The following is an 18324-nucleotide window of genomic DNA, read 5'->3' as shown; positions in this document are numbered from 1 at the left end:
GGGATAGCTCCCGGAGGCAAATAATGTCGAATTCCGTCCACACTACCCCAGTTCCGACCCGCAAAGGCCGATTTTATCGCTAATCCCCTCGTCGAAGGTGGTGTAAGGAAACCGGTTTAAAGGGCCCTTTAAGTCGAAAGAAAGGGCTTTGTCGTGTGAACGTGTCTAGGCTTAATTCGATTTAACGCTGCTAAAGTCGACCTAAACCCGTAGTGTAGACCAGGCCTAAGAGTGATTTTCCTGACACCAGCAGAAAGCCATAGGCCCAGCATGTTGGGATTCACTATCGTTTGGAAACTGGGTTGGGAGGCTGGAACAAACTTGACAGAGCGTATATGGAAGAATTTGCATGCATTATAACAGAACAAAAACACTTGAAATAATCTCAACTAGGCACTAAAATATAGTTCTCTCTGTTCTCCAGCCATACATATTGTCAGTAAGATTTGTTCTGAGTTTTTAAAAGGCTGCAAGAATGTTGGGTGCTATTTAAAATTTAAATCTGCATACATGTGCTGTGCTGTGCTGATCTTACTGCAGTGTCATGCAATGGCATGACTCGTACTGGTAAAAATGTGGTGGTAATCTACCCAGGCTCTGCCCACAACTACAGAAAAGCTGAAATTCTGCTAAAACTATCAGAAGTGAAACAGTTAATGATGCTGGCCTTGCAAAACCAAGCAAAAACCACAGCTGACTTAAAAAATTCAAGGCCTTCTCTATAAATGATAAGAAACAAAAATAAAGGAACAAACCTAATTTTTAAAAGAATAATTTGCAGATCACTTTGACAAGAAACAAACAACAAATTATTGAATAGAAACAGCACTCCCAGGTGGTGGAACCTTGTCTACCATGACTCAGTCCAGATGTATTTTTTAAACCATTTTTAATACAGTTTTAAGTACGTTTGATGGGGGTGAAAGGTGCCAGATTGACAGCCCTGGGGATTGAAGGCCTGTATTTATTATAGACAAGATACAGCATATACAGAGACAGCATATGCTTCCTGCACACTGTCCTTGTCAATGTATCCCGGGGAGGCGCCCCTAGAAGGGAAAGGTGTGTTCATTCTTTCCGGCTCATTTAGGCCCGGATCTTGCCAGATCCATGCAGGCAGATTCTTACACCCTTGCATAGTCTCAGGGAAGTCAATGACGCTGTACACAGACAGAGCTCCTCCCTCGTGGATCAAGGCCTGAGTCATTTGCCTCTGTGTTGTTCAGATGGCCAACAAGGAGGCCAGTGCTAATGGTAGCTTTTTATTGCCACTAAGAATGGGACTCAAGCCGTCTGGGCACTTCACATAAGACATGAGATCACCATTAGATGGTAACAGCATTTACCTTGTCAAACCAGTCCCCTGGAGGCAGAAGGCTCTGCGTCCCATCACCCATCCCACATGGGATTCTGTAGGAGTGGAACAGTATAGTTTTGCAACTCAAGGAGTAGTGATGGCAAGTTAAGGAAGGGTGCTTGTTGCATTCCATAAGGGGGGAATCCGAGTGGCCAAAAGAGTGGTTGTGGCTTTTCTAAAGTCTTTTGGGAATGACCAATCAGCTTCTGCCCCTGGCACCTGAATAAAGTACTCTGGGAATTACTCTCAAAGTTCCTTGCTCAAAAAAAAAAAAAGTTTAAAAGTTTAACAATTTTTTTAATTTAGAGTTTTTATAGGGGTAACTTCACAATAACATTACATCTCTCAGCATTCTTCACATCATTCGTTAGTGGCCAAAACAGGCACAAAATGTGACTGTGTCTGTTGTATTTCTCAGCTCTGCTCTTTTGTCTCTCTGGAACACGTAACACCCAAGAAAGATTTCAGAGACTGGAAATTAGGTGCTTCTCTGAAGCTATAATCTGCAGGGTTTGACTGTGGGTAGCACACACAATACCGAATATGATTTTTCTTCATCTATACACTGGGCACCAGGTCATGGTCAGCATCAGGCCAGCAAGGCTGATTCTTCACAACTGTGTTCAAACATGGTAAACTTCTGTAAGGTAGCCACACTGTAGGAGTTTGTTCTGATGATAGGAGTACTTGTGGCACCTTAGAGACTAACACATTTATTTGAGCATAAGCTTTCATAGGCTACAGCCCACTTCATCAGATACATAGAATGGAACATATAGCAAGAAGAGGTTTTTTTCTCCTGCTAATAATAGCTCATCTTAATTAATTAGCCTCTTAGAGTTGGTATGGCAACTTCCTCCTTTTCATGTTCTCTGTATGTGTGTGTATATATATATATATATATATATATATATATATATATATATATATATATATAAAATCTTCTTACTATATGTTCCATTCTATGCATCTGATGAAGTGGGCTGTAGCCCACGAAAGCTTATGCTCTAATAAATTGGTTAGTCTCTAAGGTCCCACAAGTACTCCTGTTCTTTTTGCGGATACAAACTAACATGGCTGCTACTCTGAAACCTGTTCTGATGATGTAACTTGATAGCTAGCTGAGGAGCTCTGTTGTGGGGGAGGGAGTAGGGCGGAACCAGATGCACCTGGAATTACCATTTACGTGCTCATGCAGTTTCAGTTGAGTTCTGATTAATCTCTCTCTTTCTCTTAATAAAGCTGGTTATTTTTCTAGCTGATCCCTACAGTTCATGCATGTAAAATGCTCCTGATGGAACATGCTGACCTGTCTCTGTTAACATATACTGCACAGCAGCTGGGCACAGTAATTTATAAAACAACTAAAGTTATTAACCTGGCTTTTCCATGCTCATGAAGACGGTTTCTCCAGAAAGTGGAAAGAGGGTGAGCATGTCCTTAAAGACCATGTTGTGTTTGAAGGTGTTTCCAGAGAAGAAAACAGACAGGAAGTCTGTCTGGGCACCAACACTTAAGACATACCAGTACACCACTTGATGCAGGCAAAGTTTCAGGTGCAGGTTGTCAAAGATGTAGCCATTAATACCTGGAAGAGGCATAAAGTGTGAGAAGTTTTATCAGTGCTTTGGTCTCACATGGCGGCTAACCTTTTATATTTTAGCTGGGTGTGACAATACAGTTAAGACTTCAGTTCATTCCCTGGCAACAAGCAGCTGTTGATCACATTCCCCCTCCAGAAGGAGCCCAGATCAGGACAGTCATGGCCAGCTTACACTCAAGAAAGAACCCAAGATCAGGTCATTCATTGCTAGCTAATATCAGCTAACACTGATCTACCATAATTGTGCTGAGCCAATAAGATAGGTCCTTATGTATGAATAATCCTGGTTTTTTCTTCAGTCCTCTACTTACAGCTCACACCCTGGGATACTCACTGTGGATAACATTTGAGGCATAGAATTCAGGATCCTGGGGGTTCACAGTAGCTGCATCTGTGCAGAACCTCTGTATATTTTCTGGCAGGTACCAGCTGTGGTTTTCATCAAAGACCGAAAACAACACAAACCTAGTCTCATCCGACATCATCTGGGAATCACAGAGGAAGGGGGTTATTCATAATCTGGGATGGCTCTGGCCTGGATGTAAACTGACACTCAGAGGTCACAGTGTGCCTGCCAACTATCACCCAAGACTGGGCAGGATGTTGGTACTGCACCCAGGCCCACCAGGTGGCAGCCTTAGCTGCTGTGCCCAGCAATGCATTTAATCCCTGCCCTGAACAACAGCCTGATTGCTAAAGGCCTATGGGCCCCTGATTGGATGGACAGGAGCACTCTCCCTGGGTACCTGGACTATAGAAAGGCCCCAACAGGAAGAGGAAGCTGTCTGAGCAACAGACTATTGTCTGCTGGTTGCTGCCTCTCCCAACCCAGCCTTGTTGCGTCGCCTGACCTCGCCTCCCCAACCCACTGACCCAGCCCCTGGGCTTGGATCTTTTGCCTATTGACCTCCAGAGAGCTCTGACCATTGTCCTGGCTGCCTCTGATGCAGACTGACCTGCTGCTACCCCACCACTGTGCGCACATTTGATTCCTGCTCTGGCCTGCCCACCGCTTCAGCCAGTGGGCACGACAACGCTCTCAGCCAGCTAGTGGAGTCCTGTGGCTGCACATCCTGTGTGTGCATGTATCCAGCATATGGCTGCTGCTAAACTCCAACCTAGAGCCTCACGGTATGTAGGCAGCAGCTATATTAGGTGAGTTCAGAGATGGTAGATTCCAGAGTGAGCTGCAGCAGCCAGGCTGAGCACGTCTGAGCACGAAGCTGCTCTGTGTTCATGTTACAACCAGGGTTGGGAAAAGCTCTTTGCAGAAAGCACAACTCATGCCTCAACCCAAAGAGAAGCACTGGAAATGTGCCATGAAAGCTTGCTCTTGCAAGTCTCCTTGCCCAGGAGTGCGCTCTGGAGGAGCAGACACGTGCTAGATGCTCATCCAAAGCAAACGTCTGAACCTTTGGGGCCAAATTCTACCTTCACTGACATTAACACAACCCTGGCAGTAGCCAAAAGCCCAGTCACTGACCATACGTATTGGGGATTTAAGAAAATGTCAATAGATTTTGTTGTCAGAGCTCATTAATTTTAACTCCCAGTGTCTTAAGAGGACATTGAAGGGATCAGCACTCTGTAGGATTGGGCCCTTGCTCAGGGCCACAGAGACAGGACTAGAACAAAAACAAATACTCTGTCTCATGAACAGGGTGCGTGATACTCTGGGGAGATGGGATCAGCCCCACCTGTGCGATAAGGGATTTGCCTCATCAAAGAGTTGAAAGAGCTCAGTCTGGGATGTGCAGCCATGAGCCAGGGTTTGCAGAAAGCCGGGTTCTCCATGGGCACCAGCTTGGGGCTGAGTGCCCTGTGTTGGAGCAGGGAAGACACCAAGGTAACCCAGAAAGGGGCTGGGACCAGGACGCAAATGGTGGGCTAAAAAGACACCCATGGAGGGCAGAAGAACCTTTTTGTTTGTTGGGACTTTTAGCTGGATTGTTGTTACCCTGGAAGGGGTCATGTTCATTGTAACGCTGCTGGAGGGTTAAGCCACATCTCCAGCATTGACCTGTGTTGGAGAGCTGAGGAGATCTACTTCAGGGAAGGAAACTGAGGCAGGGAGTGCTGGCAGTGCTATGGTTGGGCAAAAAGGAGTGCTATGGGGTGGCCATGCCTTATGACACACTCCCTCGCTCTTAATGTTGCTGCTACACTACTATGCACCTGGTGCCATGGATATGTTAGTGACCTATGCACTTATGAGGCTGTTTCCTCTCAGGCAGTGCAGCCTAGTGAATAGAGCACTAGACTGCAATTTAGGAGATCTGGGTTCTATTCCCAGCTTTGCCACTGGCCTACTGGATGACCTTGGGCAAGTCACTTCCCCTCCCTATGCCTCAGTTTTCTCATCTGTGCAATGGGGATAATGATCCTGACTCCTTGTGCTTTGAGATCTACGGATGAAAAAAGCTAGGGATTATTATTATTCCAGAATCATTGAGATCTTTCAGGGGCAGGAGAGCATAGGTGTGAGTTACAATGTGAATCATTTCATATAACCCAACTGCTGTGTTTCTGTAACATCAGCTCTGATCTCAGATACTTAGTAATGTAAGTTACCCATCATATGGATATATGACCAGGCACTTGACAGCAGAACAAGCTGTCCAGAGCAGGTAACCATATGTCTGCACTGAAATCAAGGCAACAGACACAGGTTTTGTCAGTTCTGATTAATATTGGTGTCATGGAAAGTAAAGACTAAATTCTGCAGCCCTTTAGCCAAGCAAACCTCTCACGTGAGCTAGTGGGAGATTTGCCTACATAAGGGCTTTGGGATCTGTCCCTAAGGATGAAAAATTAGCAAGCAATGATGCATTATCACAATGGGAAAATTCAAATGTTGGGAAGCTGCGGTGTAGTGTCACTATGTTGCACCGCAATGGCTTTGTCCTGCAGCTCCAACAGGAAAGGAATGGGACTCCAGCACACTTTGGCCACACCTCCCACCTCCGCCATGGCAGGTGGTTACGCTGAAAGGGAAGAGCTCACCTGATTCCCTCTCTGATCCATTGATTCTTTAGAGCAGATCAAGAGGGGGCCGATTAGCCCCGAGGCCGTGTCTCGGACTGGGTTGATGGAGCTGTAGTAGAAATGAGTCAGGCAGCGAGGATCTGAGCCAGCCGGCCCATCCTCAGTCGTCACTTTCCAGCTGTACTTGAATGACTGGCCAGGCTCAATAGGTATATCCTTCACATCTTTATCTGGTAACAGACAACCCCAAGAGCAATTCATTAGGTTTGGGCATTCGGTGGAGGGGGTAATCCTACTTATAAAATGGGCTAGAGGAAGGAAGGGATTGAATGGGACAAGTAGGAATCAAGATCATACAAGCATCCTGTAGAAGCAGCCGAAGGTCCAGAACAAGCATCCAGATTCAGAAGCAACACAACAGTGTTTAGATTCCAGGATTGAGGCTTCTCTTGTGGGGACTGCTGGCCCAACCCCAATCAGAGCTCCTGAAATCTCATGAGAAAGCCTGATCCCACAACACTTCCAGCCCAAGGCCATGAGCCAACAAAGCAATCCTCTGCAGGAAGGGCACTGGGCCTTAAACATGTGCTTAAAGTTCAGCACACACTTAGGTGCTTTCCTGAATCAGGACCACATTTGCAAACCCAAGCGGCCAGTACAGTATGAAGGGAAGGTTTGAAGACTTCTCTGGAGGTGCTAGTACTTGCCTGAGCCAAACAGAGCCAGGGAGGGAAGGGAAGGTTTGTGCCTAATTTTGAAACCACTTATGCATATCATGGGCTGAGTTTGATTTGAACTCAAATTTATCTGGGTTGTGTCATGCTGAGTGGGGATTATAGGTGAAATGGCAAGGGAATAGATAGGTTGAAGAGTGATGCAGGGAAGGGCAGAATGGCAGACAAATACAGAATAACTGAGAAAAGAAGGTTGGTTAGACGACAGAAAACGCTAACATCAAATAAATACAGTGATGATACCTGCTCAAGGCAATTGCTTATGCCCAATATGCTTCTGAAGGGGGCTCATCCATCCCTAATGCCAAGCCCAAGTTGCTAGAAAAATTTGGATTTAATCGATCACCCTTAAATTATGGTACAATAATTGTTAGGCAGAGATCCCACAAAGATGGGTGAGTGTTCTGCCCAATTTATAGCTGGGGAAATGGAGTCACCAAGCATGGAGGTGACTTGCCCACAGTCATGTAGTGAGTCAGTGGCTGAGCCAGGAACAGAACCTAGCTGTCCTGGAGGAAAGCACTAGCTTAAATTAAATCATAGGGGGGCAAAAAAAGAGGGGGTTGCAAATCTGAGCTAGTTTTATGAAACCTGAAACCACTGGTTCCTCTCCTTTTTTTGGAGGTTCCCATGCCTGCTAGGAGCAGCAGCAGAGGAGCTTGTTCATGCACTGTGATTGTTGTCCTAGATAGTTTTAATCCTTAAGAAAGACGAGGGAGACAGAAGCTGCATGATGCCCACCCAGGAATCAGGATGGCTCCTAAGTAACAGTGTCTCCCAAAGATTCCCACCAGGTGGCAGCCCAGCAGTGGTTGGAAGGCCAGATGGTAACCTAGCAACTGCACACAGGAAAACAAGAAACAGTACCAGGAGGATAAGTTGAACCAGAGGGAAACCCCAAACTAAAGCAGAGCAGGAAAGCGCTTATGTGCCCAGCTCATCCATCCTGGCAGCATCAAAATGGAGGATTCTTGCCCAGGGAGTATTTCACTAATGCCACAAAGGGCCCGATTCTGCCACCCTCACACTAGTTTTATAACAGTGTTACTCTGCTGACTTCCATTAAATTACTCCTGATTTACACTGGTATAAATGAGGTAAGATTCCAGTCCACTGAGCAGCACCTGACTGCGAAGCAGTCCTGTTGATTTCGGTACTGGTCACTGGGAAGGTGGCATAACTGGGTGGTTGTATTAAGTAAAATGGCAGAAAGAGGATTAGTGATTATCATTGTCCCCAATCAGGTGGTCCAGCAGCTAGGGCACTAGCCGAGGGCTTGGAAGACCTGGGTTCAATTTTGCCACAGATTTCCTGTGTGACCTGGGGCAAGTTGCTCAGTGCCTCAGTTTCCCATGAGTACAATGGGGATAATAGCAGGGCCCTGCCTCACACAGCTGTATGTGGCTAAATATATTAAAAACTGTGAAATGCTTTGAGATCTACTGCTGAAAAGAGCTAGGTATTGATTATATAATAAAAATATTGCATTATCCTACAGCAATGGCTCAAACCACTGCAGCTGACAGCCATGTCACTACCATATGACATCACTGCTAATAAAGCAGTGTTTTATGTTAAGGAATTTTGTGATAAATGCCAATTGATCATTCAAAACACTTTTAGAACCATGCAAGTTTATTTAGTTGACTTTGCTTTAAGCTATCATTTAAAACACATTTTATAGTTGTGTGGTTCCAGGAAGGTTTTTGGAAGGGCTGGTCAGTGTGAAATGTCCAGGGAATGAGGAGAAAGTGAAATATACAAGGCATATGCTGATCACTGTGCATGGGATGGGAAGGAATTTCCCCAGTGCACATGTACGGCATCGCTCACTGGAAGGTGCATTATGGCAGTGGGTATTTCCTTCCTACAAAGCATTGCTGGCCACAGCCAAAGGAGGATACTGACTTGGATGATCTGATATGCTAAAGAAATCCTGTGTAAAGACAAGAATGTCTGAGGCTTGGTGATTCCTCCATTACTGATGAAGAGCAGCAGAGGAATCGGTTCTTGTTGTCTGGAAGCATCATGAGGGAACATGCGACCATAGAGTGCCCCTCACTGCAGAACTTCTGCAGGGGCAAGGAAACCCCAAGAGGTTCCCTTTCTGCAACTTCCTCTGAATTCTGCCATTGTGAGGCGGGGTTGGCCTCTCTGTGGAAGCAGCAGGAGATCTGGACTCCAGAACATGCAGATCTTCTCAGATCTTGGGGGCCCTAGAGAGGCCAGAGCTATCTGCATGAGGGAGGCCTCCACACTGCCTCCTGGACCCCTGTGGCTGACTCTCAGTTCCCTGATCAACAGGACCTCTCCTGTCAGCCCCTTCCCCAAAACCTCCCTCAAAGAGAAGGTTCCACAGTGCAGAGGGGTCTCTTATCAAGAGTTAATACAGTCTCAGGGGACCTCAGTACCCAAGTACTTTGAATAGGTAAAACAACCCATTTACTGCAGGCTTCACCAAACTCTCCTGTTCTGAGGTATGTGATCTTTGCCAACAGCTCTGCTAAATTCCAGTGACCTTCCTCAGCCAATCTCACCTTCAGAAGACTTCACTGGGTGATAGGAACTTATGCTGGTGAGCCCATGAGGGTAGATGTTGTAAGGCCGACTTGCTAGATTCTTGAACACAATCTGAAATGACAACAAACAACAATAACACTTAGCCCTCTATAGACCGGTGTCTTCAAAGCTTTCCTTACGTCATTCATCTTCAGCAGTGTCTCCATGTTGTCTGGATTGGTCTTAGGCACACTTTGCCTTGCTATTGCAGGGGGCCTCAGGCAGAGGTGCACCTCAGTCCCTCCTGTTCTCTGTCTGTGGCACATAACAGTCAAGTCTCCTGTGGGCTGTGATACTTTGGTCTCATTTCAGTTGTCGGGTTTAGTGTGGGGGTGCTGGTGGCCTGTGATGGCTGAAGGTCAAACTAGATGATCCAGTGGGTTTCTTCTGGTCTTAAACTCTATGACCCTGACTTTCTTTGAGGTCCCAGTTTCAGTCAGTCCATGGAGAACATGCAAATGGCAGAATTATTAGAGGGTAGGGAAATAATATTGAGACCCATTTTACAGATGGGAAAAGTGAGGCCCAGAGTGTCTGAGACTGATTTTTTAAAACATGGGTGCCCATAATTGGACACTGAATCCATAAGAGACTTGAGTAAGTGGCCTGATTCACAGAGGTGCTGAGCACCCACAACTGCCATCTGCCTCAAATGCAATCGTGGGTGTGTGGCGTTTCTGAACATCTGCCCAATCAAATAAATATGGAGATAAGTGCCATCCCAGTTTGAAGTCTTTGGCCTCAGTTCCTTGCCATCAGCTACACAGCAAATCAAAGAGACTAGAACTAGAATCCGCTGAATCATAACCTGTTCTCACCAGAAGCCCACTCTGCCTCTTGGTAATGATAAACAAGTCAAGCAGCCAGTTAATAAGAGTACAGTGACATAGGCTGTGCGTATAAAGCAGCCTCCCCCAGGTACTGTACATCCTAAATTACCCGTGCAATCAACATATAGTTGGAGAAGACTCAAGGAAGGAAGTGGACAGATATGTCTCAGAAGAATGTGTTGGAAGGCACGTACTGTACCATGTATGGGTTAGTATGATTACTAAGCACAGCTGATTGCATTAAAGACAAGTCAAGAGCGTTGGGCCAAATCCATCCCACGTGAATTTCCACTGAAGTCAATGAGGCTTTTACCTCTAGATTTCAATAGCAACTGAAAGAAGTGGTGGACACTAGCTACTACAAGGGACTCAGTAAAGAATTTGTGTCAGACCATAGGGATGAATAGGGAACCAGGAAGAAGAACAGTAATGAATCTTCAGAGTTTACCTTTCCCATCCCTCTTGCCAGAAAGAGGTCTCTCTCTTTCTCTTACCATAAATTGATCCCCAACTTCTCCTTTAAGGACAGGTCCCAGAATTCCTGTGTCACGTTGATCTGATACCTTGCGCTTTTTAAAGGTCCCATCCTCATATTCCACAAACATCACCTTCTTATACTTTGAACCAATTCGCTGAGGACCAGCTTCCAGAAACTGACTTGTGTACCTTCTACAGGGGAGAGAGGGAAAGGAAAAATGAGTGAGCCCAGGCGGAGGGCACAGGAGCTGTTTTTTTACTATTATCACCATCATCATTATTAATAATAATTGTATAATAATAAATTTGTTATTGTGGTAGTGCGCACAGGCCCCAATCATGGATCAGGGCCACATTGTGCTAGGCACCGTACAGAAACAGAATGAAAAGGAAGTCCCTGCCCTGAAAAACAATGCAACAAAATACAACTTTTCCACAACCCTAAGATTGGATTCAAATGCAGGCTATCAATTCTATAAGGGAGGAAGCCTGCGCCAGATGCAGTTGTAGGACACTGTTGACCACTATACACTGGGCTAATCTTACTAACTGAAAATCTTACTAATAAACCAGAAGCAGGCAAAAAATCCAATTGTCCCTGTAAAAAAGAAAAATATCAAAACCAGATCATAGTATACCCAAAGTATAAAATGGTACTAGCAGTTCCCATTATTTGGAGTTTAGAGAAGAAGTAATGAACCGCATAGATAAAAAGATAAAAGGCTGTAAAGCTGCTCGTTAAGAACGATCTCGCATTATCAATATGCATTATTCACACCACATGTATTAATATGCATTAAGCACATAATATCAATATAACATTATGTTGTGTGTGTATATATATATTTCTAGCAGTTATATGGCCTAAATTGGCCTATGTCTTTCTATACTTACGCTAAGTATCCCAGAACAGTTTGCAAAGCTGAAGTCAGCTTTGGAGTTAGAAAACAGGGAACTTGTCAAAGGCAAAATCCATTAATGTTCTGCCCTAGTACAGATACTTTCTCGGATAAGTATCTGAAGTGCTAGTAAAGAAGGTACAGAAAAATGGGGAATGGGGAAAAATTGATGTTTGGGTTTTAGTGAAGTGTGAAGGGGTTTGTAACCTCTAAAATCATCCTATAAATACTACCAGCTGAAATGTGTAGCTCTGGGAGCATACCTTCTTTGTAAGGTGAATTTAACAACAATACGGCATCCCAGAAACTGGTATTGTATTGAACCATTTTTCCGGTATTGGCTTTTAGCAATAAACCTGGCTGATATTGGTTATCGGGCTCCTGAGTCTCTTTCATAACAGACCCAAGTGTGGTCACACTATTGACTACACAATTTAATAACAAGAGGTTAGTTATCGGTGTCCTGACCTGGCAGCAACTGGTTGCTGTAGCAGAGCAGTGAGCCTGGCACTTGCCCGCATGTGCTGAGGTCACTGCCAGAGGTGCCGAAATCACATGGCTGAGTAAACTCCTTTGTTTGGCCAAGGCAGCGTCCTCTTACTACCCTGATCTGGAAGGACCCCCTCTATTAGCGCATTCAGCCCTCGGCTTCCCTGCAGACAAGAGGCCCAGTCAGTGCTAACTGGGACAGTGAGTTTTGAGAGGTTGATACTTGTCCTTTGGGGGCTGGGCTGAGACTCTACATGGGAAAGCAGAACCCTGTGACCCTGCTTAATACCAAGCAAGCCTGCGTGAGTAGAGCGAGTGGGATGACTGGTGACAACTGTCACTACCAGGCAGTGCTGAGTAAGACACTGCTATGATAGAATTCTCAGATTACTGCTACCCAGAAGGAAGTGGAGCATCATTAGGGGCTAATCTTGTTTTGTATCTGGTATGGATCCATCCTCTCAGGACAATGCAATCACATCTCTAAGCTGCAAAAATACAGGGCCAAAGGAATCCCTGGTGTATCTCCATTGAAACCAGCAGAGCGGTAGCATCCAAGAAAGTGGCCCACCATGGCACTCTCACAGGTTAAGAGGGCAAAGTGGGCTGGGTACTTCAGCACCAACTACAGAACCCTCTGTTCAGAGGACTAGTACCACACAGCTCCCTCCAGAACTCTACCTGTGCTACTGGTAAGTGGCTTGTGGAAAGTTAGTGACTACTGGTACAGTAGATCAAACAATTCCCTTTCTCCCAGGAGCTGACTGTCATTTCCACAACTTTCCCAGCCTCTGACAAGGGACCAAACAGAGCCTCATGCTCCGGTACTGCGCGTGCTGCCTCGGGCTATATTAGATTGCTCACCCAGCCTTTATTCTGGGGTAGTCCTTTTTGCCATGCTGATGGTATTGTCTAATCTAATACACCCTCAGATAGGATTCTTAATGACAACAGTTCCCTTTAGATCAGGTTCCATGGGCAGAAAGTAAACCACATTATGGCTTTGGTGACTTATATGGCTCAGCCTACCATTTGCCAGCAGCAAGGAATATGGCTTAAATATAAGGGCCAAACTCAGCTCTCACTCCCCTGAGGTTGTGCAGTATACCTGAGAGAAGAACTTAGCCCACTCTCTTCTTGTCCTGAGCCTAACTCCTCAATGTAAGGAGGAAGAAGTAAGCTGCTAATGGAAAGGGTCTGGTTGAGGCTTCATGGTGATTTGAGGAAGAGAAAGAAAACTCAGAGGGGGAAAAGGGAACAGCTGGCCAAGCCTGTACTCACCCCAGGCCCTGGCCATGCTAACATGCTCTCACCTGTCCAGATAAGTGGGCATTATTGGGGCATAGTCCCAATCCACCTCCTCAGTTGCAATGTAATGAGTCCAGGTCACAGGCTCCTGCTTGGCAAAAGCGCGTGCGCCAATCAAGGGGGAAGAGTCACTCTCATCAAATACAATCACTGTGTTGTCCAGATCATAGTTGTCATCATAATAGTCTTCATCTGGTGCATCTATGGCCAGCCTCATCTTCATCTTGGGCTCTTCCAGGCAGACTTCCACACTGATGTATGCTTCCATGCCAGCTGGATTCAAATAGGCCAGGCAGAAACATCAATGTCTGTCTGTCTCACTCACTCATACCTCTGGATATTGTTTCACTAGTATCCCATTTACCTGCCTCTACATCAGATGGACATACAGCTATCTAGCCATATTGTATCTGTCTTGGTAAGTAGGTTGAGGTGGAGAGACAGATGAGGAGAGTGATTAGGAGAGGAATTAGATAGGTTAGTAGAGGAGGGCAGGGATTTATATGTATGTATCCATAGATGACTTAAGACAAATGTACAGCCAACAGACTCCAGTGCAGCCAGATGGGAGAGGCATTACAGCCACTACCTCTGCAAAGACAGAATTAATTATACATTGAGGCCTGGGTTAGCTTCCAATTAATTGCTGTACCTTCTGGAGAAATTTGTGGTGGTCTTTTTGCTTCTTGAAATAACATAGGAAAAAACAAATCTGGGAAAGATTCTGGACCAAATTCAGAGATGATGCTAAATAATTCCAAGTGGGCCTCTGTAATTCTCCTCCCTCTTACACCTGTATTATACTGGTATAATATCACTGGCATTCATGGAATTACTCCTGATTTATCCAGTGTAAGGGAGAGGAGACTGCTTTAATTTTACAGCCTGTTAGACTTTCTAAGATGTGCTTATTTCCTGACTCACACATCCACTCATCAATTTGTAACCAACAGCAGAAGTTCTGAGTTTCCCCCAGGCCTAAAGGAGTCCAAGATGGCAAATCTCACAAGTTTAATGGCTTGAAGAGAGGACAGTAGCAAGAAAAGTAGTAGGCAGGGGTAAGAAGGTGCAGAGGCACCGACTTCCTGAGTTCCCAGGGGGTGCTCAACCCTGCTCCTGCTCCACTCCACTCCAGGCCCAGCCTCCACTCCAGGCCCAGCCCCCACTCCACCTCTTCCCCAAAGCCCCACCCCCACCCCGCCTCTCTCCACTCTGTTCCGCCCCGCCTCTTCCTGCCCCTGCTCTTTCCCCTCCCCCCAGCACCTCCTGCATGCCGCTGAACAGCTGATCCTCAGCGGGCAGGAAGCACTGGGGGGAGGAGGGAGAGGAACTGATTGGTGGAGCTGCCAGTGGGTGCTGAGCACACTTTTTCTTTTCCTGTCGGTGCTCCAGCCCCAGAGCACCCAGGGAGTTGGCGCCTACGAAAAGGTACAAGTTAAATAGCCCCACTCCCACTTTCAGCTCCTCAGTGTGCCAATTACACCAACCTTAGATCCCCTTGCAGATCAATAGAAGGGGTGTGATTGGGTCTAGGCAAGTCTAACTGAGCATGAGGGAGCTGTGAGTTGTGTCACCTCACACATCTCTGATTCCAGCCCATCCTCTCTCTCCTGACCTCTCCGAGCCTGATGGCTGGTGGATGTTACCTTGCTGGTGGGCCGGGATTTGACAAAACATTAGGAACCTGCCGCTGGTGGTGGGCATGGTCTGAGCCGTGAGGAAGGTGGCTGGTGAGATTTCTAAGGTTGCATGCCGGTGGCTCCTCACCAAGAATGTGTGGCCCTCAAAGAAAATAGAGTGCACTTCCGGGGCGGTACCCAGCCCAATGACATGCCAATAGACTGGTCTTTTCTGGCACAAGTGGAGATCTGCCAGGAAGAGAGGGGAAATGCACCAATGAGAGAACAGCTTATAGAATCACACAGCTATAGCCTCCAGTCCACCCGGAGACACCAATGGGCCAACCCCTGACTGGTGCTAAGCTCTGGGAACCTGTCATGCCAGGATCTCTGACTTCTGTTGGGAACTGCAGATGCTCAACACCTCTTAGCATCTGGGCCAAGGGAGTAAGGACTGAGCAAAAAAAGAGGGACTGATCCTGAAGTGAATGGGAGTTTTGCCATTGACTTTAATGGGAGATGGGGTCAGGCCCAGATTAGGGACTTCAAGTTCTGGCCCATAGGAATTAGGGATGGAAAGGACTCTCTACCTAGAAACACTTGCTGTTCCTCTTCACTTCTCCCCCTGCTTTTTCCTCAGGCAGACTTTTGGGGTACAATTCTTGACTCTGCATCGGTAAAGATACCTGGGCGTTTTGCCACTGACTATCATGGGAGTGTGACAGGGCCCTTCAAGATGGAATCCAGATAAAATATTGCTGTGTTGTCTACTCCATCCCTGGTCAGTGCTGGATTGTCTCCTGCTATATTTCCTCAGTGCTCCCTCTACACTAGTGTTGGAGATTCCCAGTGCTGAGCCTGCCACCCATTCATTAGTATAGTACAGAAAGGCTAAAAGCAGGGCCCAGTGTGCTACACTCTGTGCAAACATCTAGTAGAAGACAGTCCCTGCCCTGGAGAGCTCCCAGGCAGGGCTGGCTTTAGGAAGTGCAGGGCCCAATTCGAACATTTTCGGCAGGGCCCCAGCAGGGATGACTAACAAAAAAAAAAAAACCATGTAAAAAAAAGCCTTTCATTTCTTCCATGTATTATTTACTTTCCATAACTATATAATTTTATTATTTATATAGTTATGTACATTGCGACATATATGCTGTTGATTGGTTATTAATGAGTTCGGTTTAACGTGTGGGTCCCAGCTGCTCCCTGTCCCCCTCATTGAAGCAGGTGTGCAGGGTTACTGCCCTGGGAACTGCAGGGCACCAGTGGACATGGGACTGGCTGGAGGCAGGGCAGGGGCTGACTGGAGGTAGAGTCTGGCTGCAGGCAGGGCAAGGGATGCGGGGCTGGCTGGAGACCGGGGTGTGTGGGGCGAGCTGGCTGGCTTCAGGCAGGGTCACAGGGGTGTGTGGCAGGGGTTGGCAGGGCTGGAGACAGAGGAGTGCAGGACTGGCTGGCTTCAGGCAGGGGGGTGCGGCAGGGGTTGGCTCAGGGCCGGCTCCAGGCACCAGGCACCCGGCACCCAAGCACATGCTTGGGGCGGCACCTGGTGAGGGGCGGTGGGGGGAGCGTGGCGCGGCATTCCGCAGGGAGGGGGGCGCTCCGGCGGCGCGGCAGTCGGCGGGGGGCCGGCTCTGGCGGCGCAGGGGGCTCCGGTGGCGCTGCGCGGCACTCGGCGGGGGGGGGGGGCGCGGTGCTCGGCTGGGGGGCTCGGGAGGCGGCGCTTTTTTTTTTGCTGCTTGGGGCAGCAAAAAAGCTAGAGCCGGCCCTGGGTTGGCTGGAGACTGGGCTGGGGGTGCAGGGCTGGCTGCAGGCAAGGCAGGGGGTGCAGGGCTGGCTGCAGGCAGGGGCGTGTGTGGGGCTGGCTGGCTTCGGGCAGGGCCGCAGGGGTGTGTGGCAGGGGTTGGCTGGAGACAGGGCAGAGGGTGCAGCAAGGGTTGGCTGTGGGCAGGGCTGGCTGCAGGCAGGGCAGGGGGGGCGGGGTTGGTTTGGGCAGGACAGGGGGTGCAGCAGGGGCTGGCTGCGGGCAGGGGGTGCAGGGCTGGCTGGAGACAGGGGCTGGCTGCGGGCAGGAGGTGCAGCAGAGGCAGCTGGAGCCCTGGCCCTTTAAATAGCCCCTGGAGCCCCCCGCTATCCCAGGGCTCTGGGGGCTATTTAAAGGGCCCGGGGCTCCCCTGCTTCTACCACCCCGGCCCTTTAAATAGCCGAGGGAGCCCTGGGGAAGCGGTGGGGCTCCAGCGGCTATTTAAAGGGCTGTGGCGGTAGAGGTAGTGGGAGCCCCGGACTTTTTAAATAGCCCCCAGAGCCCCACAGCCCTACCCCATGGCTCCAGCAGTGAGGCTCTGGTGGCAATTTAAAGGGCCTGGGGCCCCAGGCCCTTTAAATTGCCCCCTGGGGAAGCTGGGCCACGCCGGTACGCCGTACTAGGGCTTGGGCTCGGGGCCCTTTTAGGTGCGGGGCCCGATTCAGGGAAATTGGTTGAATTGGTCTAAAGCCGGCCCTGCTCCCAGGCTAAATAAACAAGACAGACAAAGGTGGGAGAAAGGGATCCCTAGGGAGGCTAATCCACAGCCTAGCAGATCTCAATCTCAGGAATTTTTTCTTGGCTTCCAGTCTAAATATCCCTTCTCTTCAGGTGTTCCTATAACCCTGCTGTGTCACTCTAAGCAATCTCCCTCCTGCACTGCTCCTAGACCCCCCTTCTCCCTCATCCTCCTTTCCCTTCCCCCACTCCACAGCATTCAGTACCGGGCAGAGAGCCGTTGATATAGCCGTTGATAGCGTGCAGCTGAGCCGGGGGCTGAGGAGTTCCTGTGTTGTTGGGCTCTGGGTACCAGCTCTTCCCTGGGGGGAGAGACAAAGAAGTTCATTTTTAGACAAATGCAATTCATGGTGTTTGATCTGCTGCGAGAGCTGAGGCCTTAGCGTCTGGAGCCTTGCAATCCTGGAGTGGGCAGCAGTGCGCTCTCGGGTGAGAGCCCCCTCACACTGGGACTCGGTCCCCTGACTGTTCATTCTCCTGAACTGGGGGCACCAGGCTATGCTGCCAGGCCTTTCCAGGCCGCAATCAGACTGCTGGTCAAACATTATTTTTTTATTCTGATTGATTTATCCTGTTTGATTGGATGTCCTGGGCCCAGCATGTTTCTGTGACGGACAGGGCTCCTTCAGAGCTCTGCCTTCGGTATATTTGGAGTGACTGCAGCACAGCACCTGTGCACTGTTGTTTAGGGTTACCATACGTCCTCTTTTTCCCGGACATGTCCGGCTTTTCGGCAGTCAAACCCCCGTCCGGGGGGAATTGCCAAAAAGCCGAACGTGTCCGGGAAAATGGCGGCTCTGCTCCTCCCCGACTCTTCGGCTCTGTTTAAGAGCCGGGCTGCCTGAGCGCTACCGGCTTTGGGCAGCCCCCGTGCCTCCAGACCCTGCGCCCCCAGCAGGGCACTTCCCCTCCCGGGCTCCAG

General features: G+C 48.2%; 1 protein-coding gene across 4 annotated transcripts in view; it reads right to left on the bottom strand.

The window, feature by feature from the left end:
* F8 (coagulation factor VIII) overlaps positions 1-18324 on the bottom strand; it is a 90064-nt gene that overhangs the window by 51629 nt on the left and 20111 nt on the right. For 3 of the 4 annotated variants that reach the window (XR_004647090.1, XM_034781377.1, XM_034781378.1), the window contains exons 1-7: positions 14888-15086; positions 13247-13514; positions 10563-10737; positions 9217-9310; positions 5964-6175; positions 3295-3445; positions 2736-2945 (exon numbers count right to left, since the gene is read on the bottom strand). Coding sequence is in view for 3 of the 4 variants with exons in the window: in XM_034781377.1 (XP_034637268.1) it covers positions 2736-2945; positions 3295-3445; positions 5964-6175; positions 9217-9310; positions 10563-10737; positions 13247-13514; positions 14888-14945 (1168 nt within the window). In the remaining variant the exon portion in view is untranslated. Of the gene's footprint in view, positions 1-2735; positions 2946-3294; positions 3446-5963; positions 6176-9216; positions 9311-10562; positions 10738-13246; positions 13515-14887; positions 15110-17608; positions 17705-18324 lie in introns of those variants that run through there. The other variant, XM_034781379.1, reaches the window with a different exon arrangement.

Source organism: Trachemys scripta, chromosome 9 (assembly GCF_013100865.1).
Source record: "Trachemys scripta elegans isolate TJP31775 chromosome 9, CAS_Tse_1.0, whole genome shotgun sequence".
Taxonomy (NCBI): domain Eukaryota; kingdom Metazoa; phylum Chordata; order Testudines; family Emydidae; genus Trachemys; species Trachemys scripta.
This window is presented reverse-complemented; position numbering and strand designations above follow the sequence as displayed.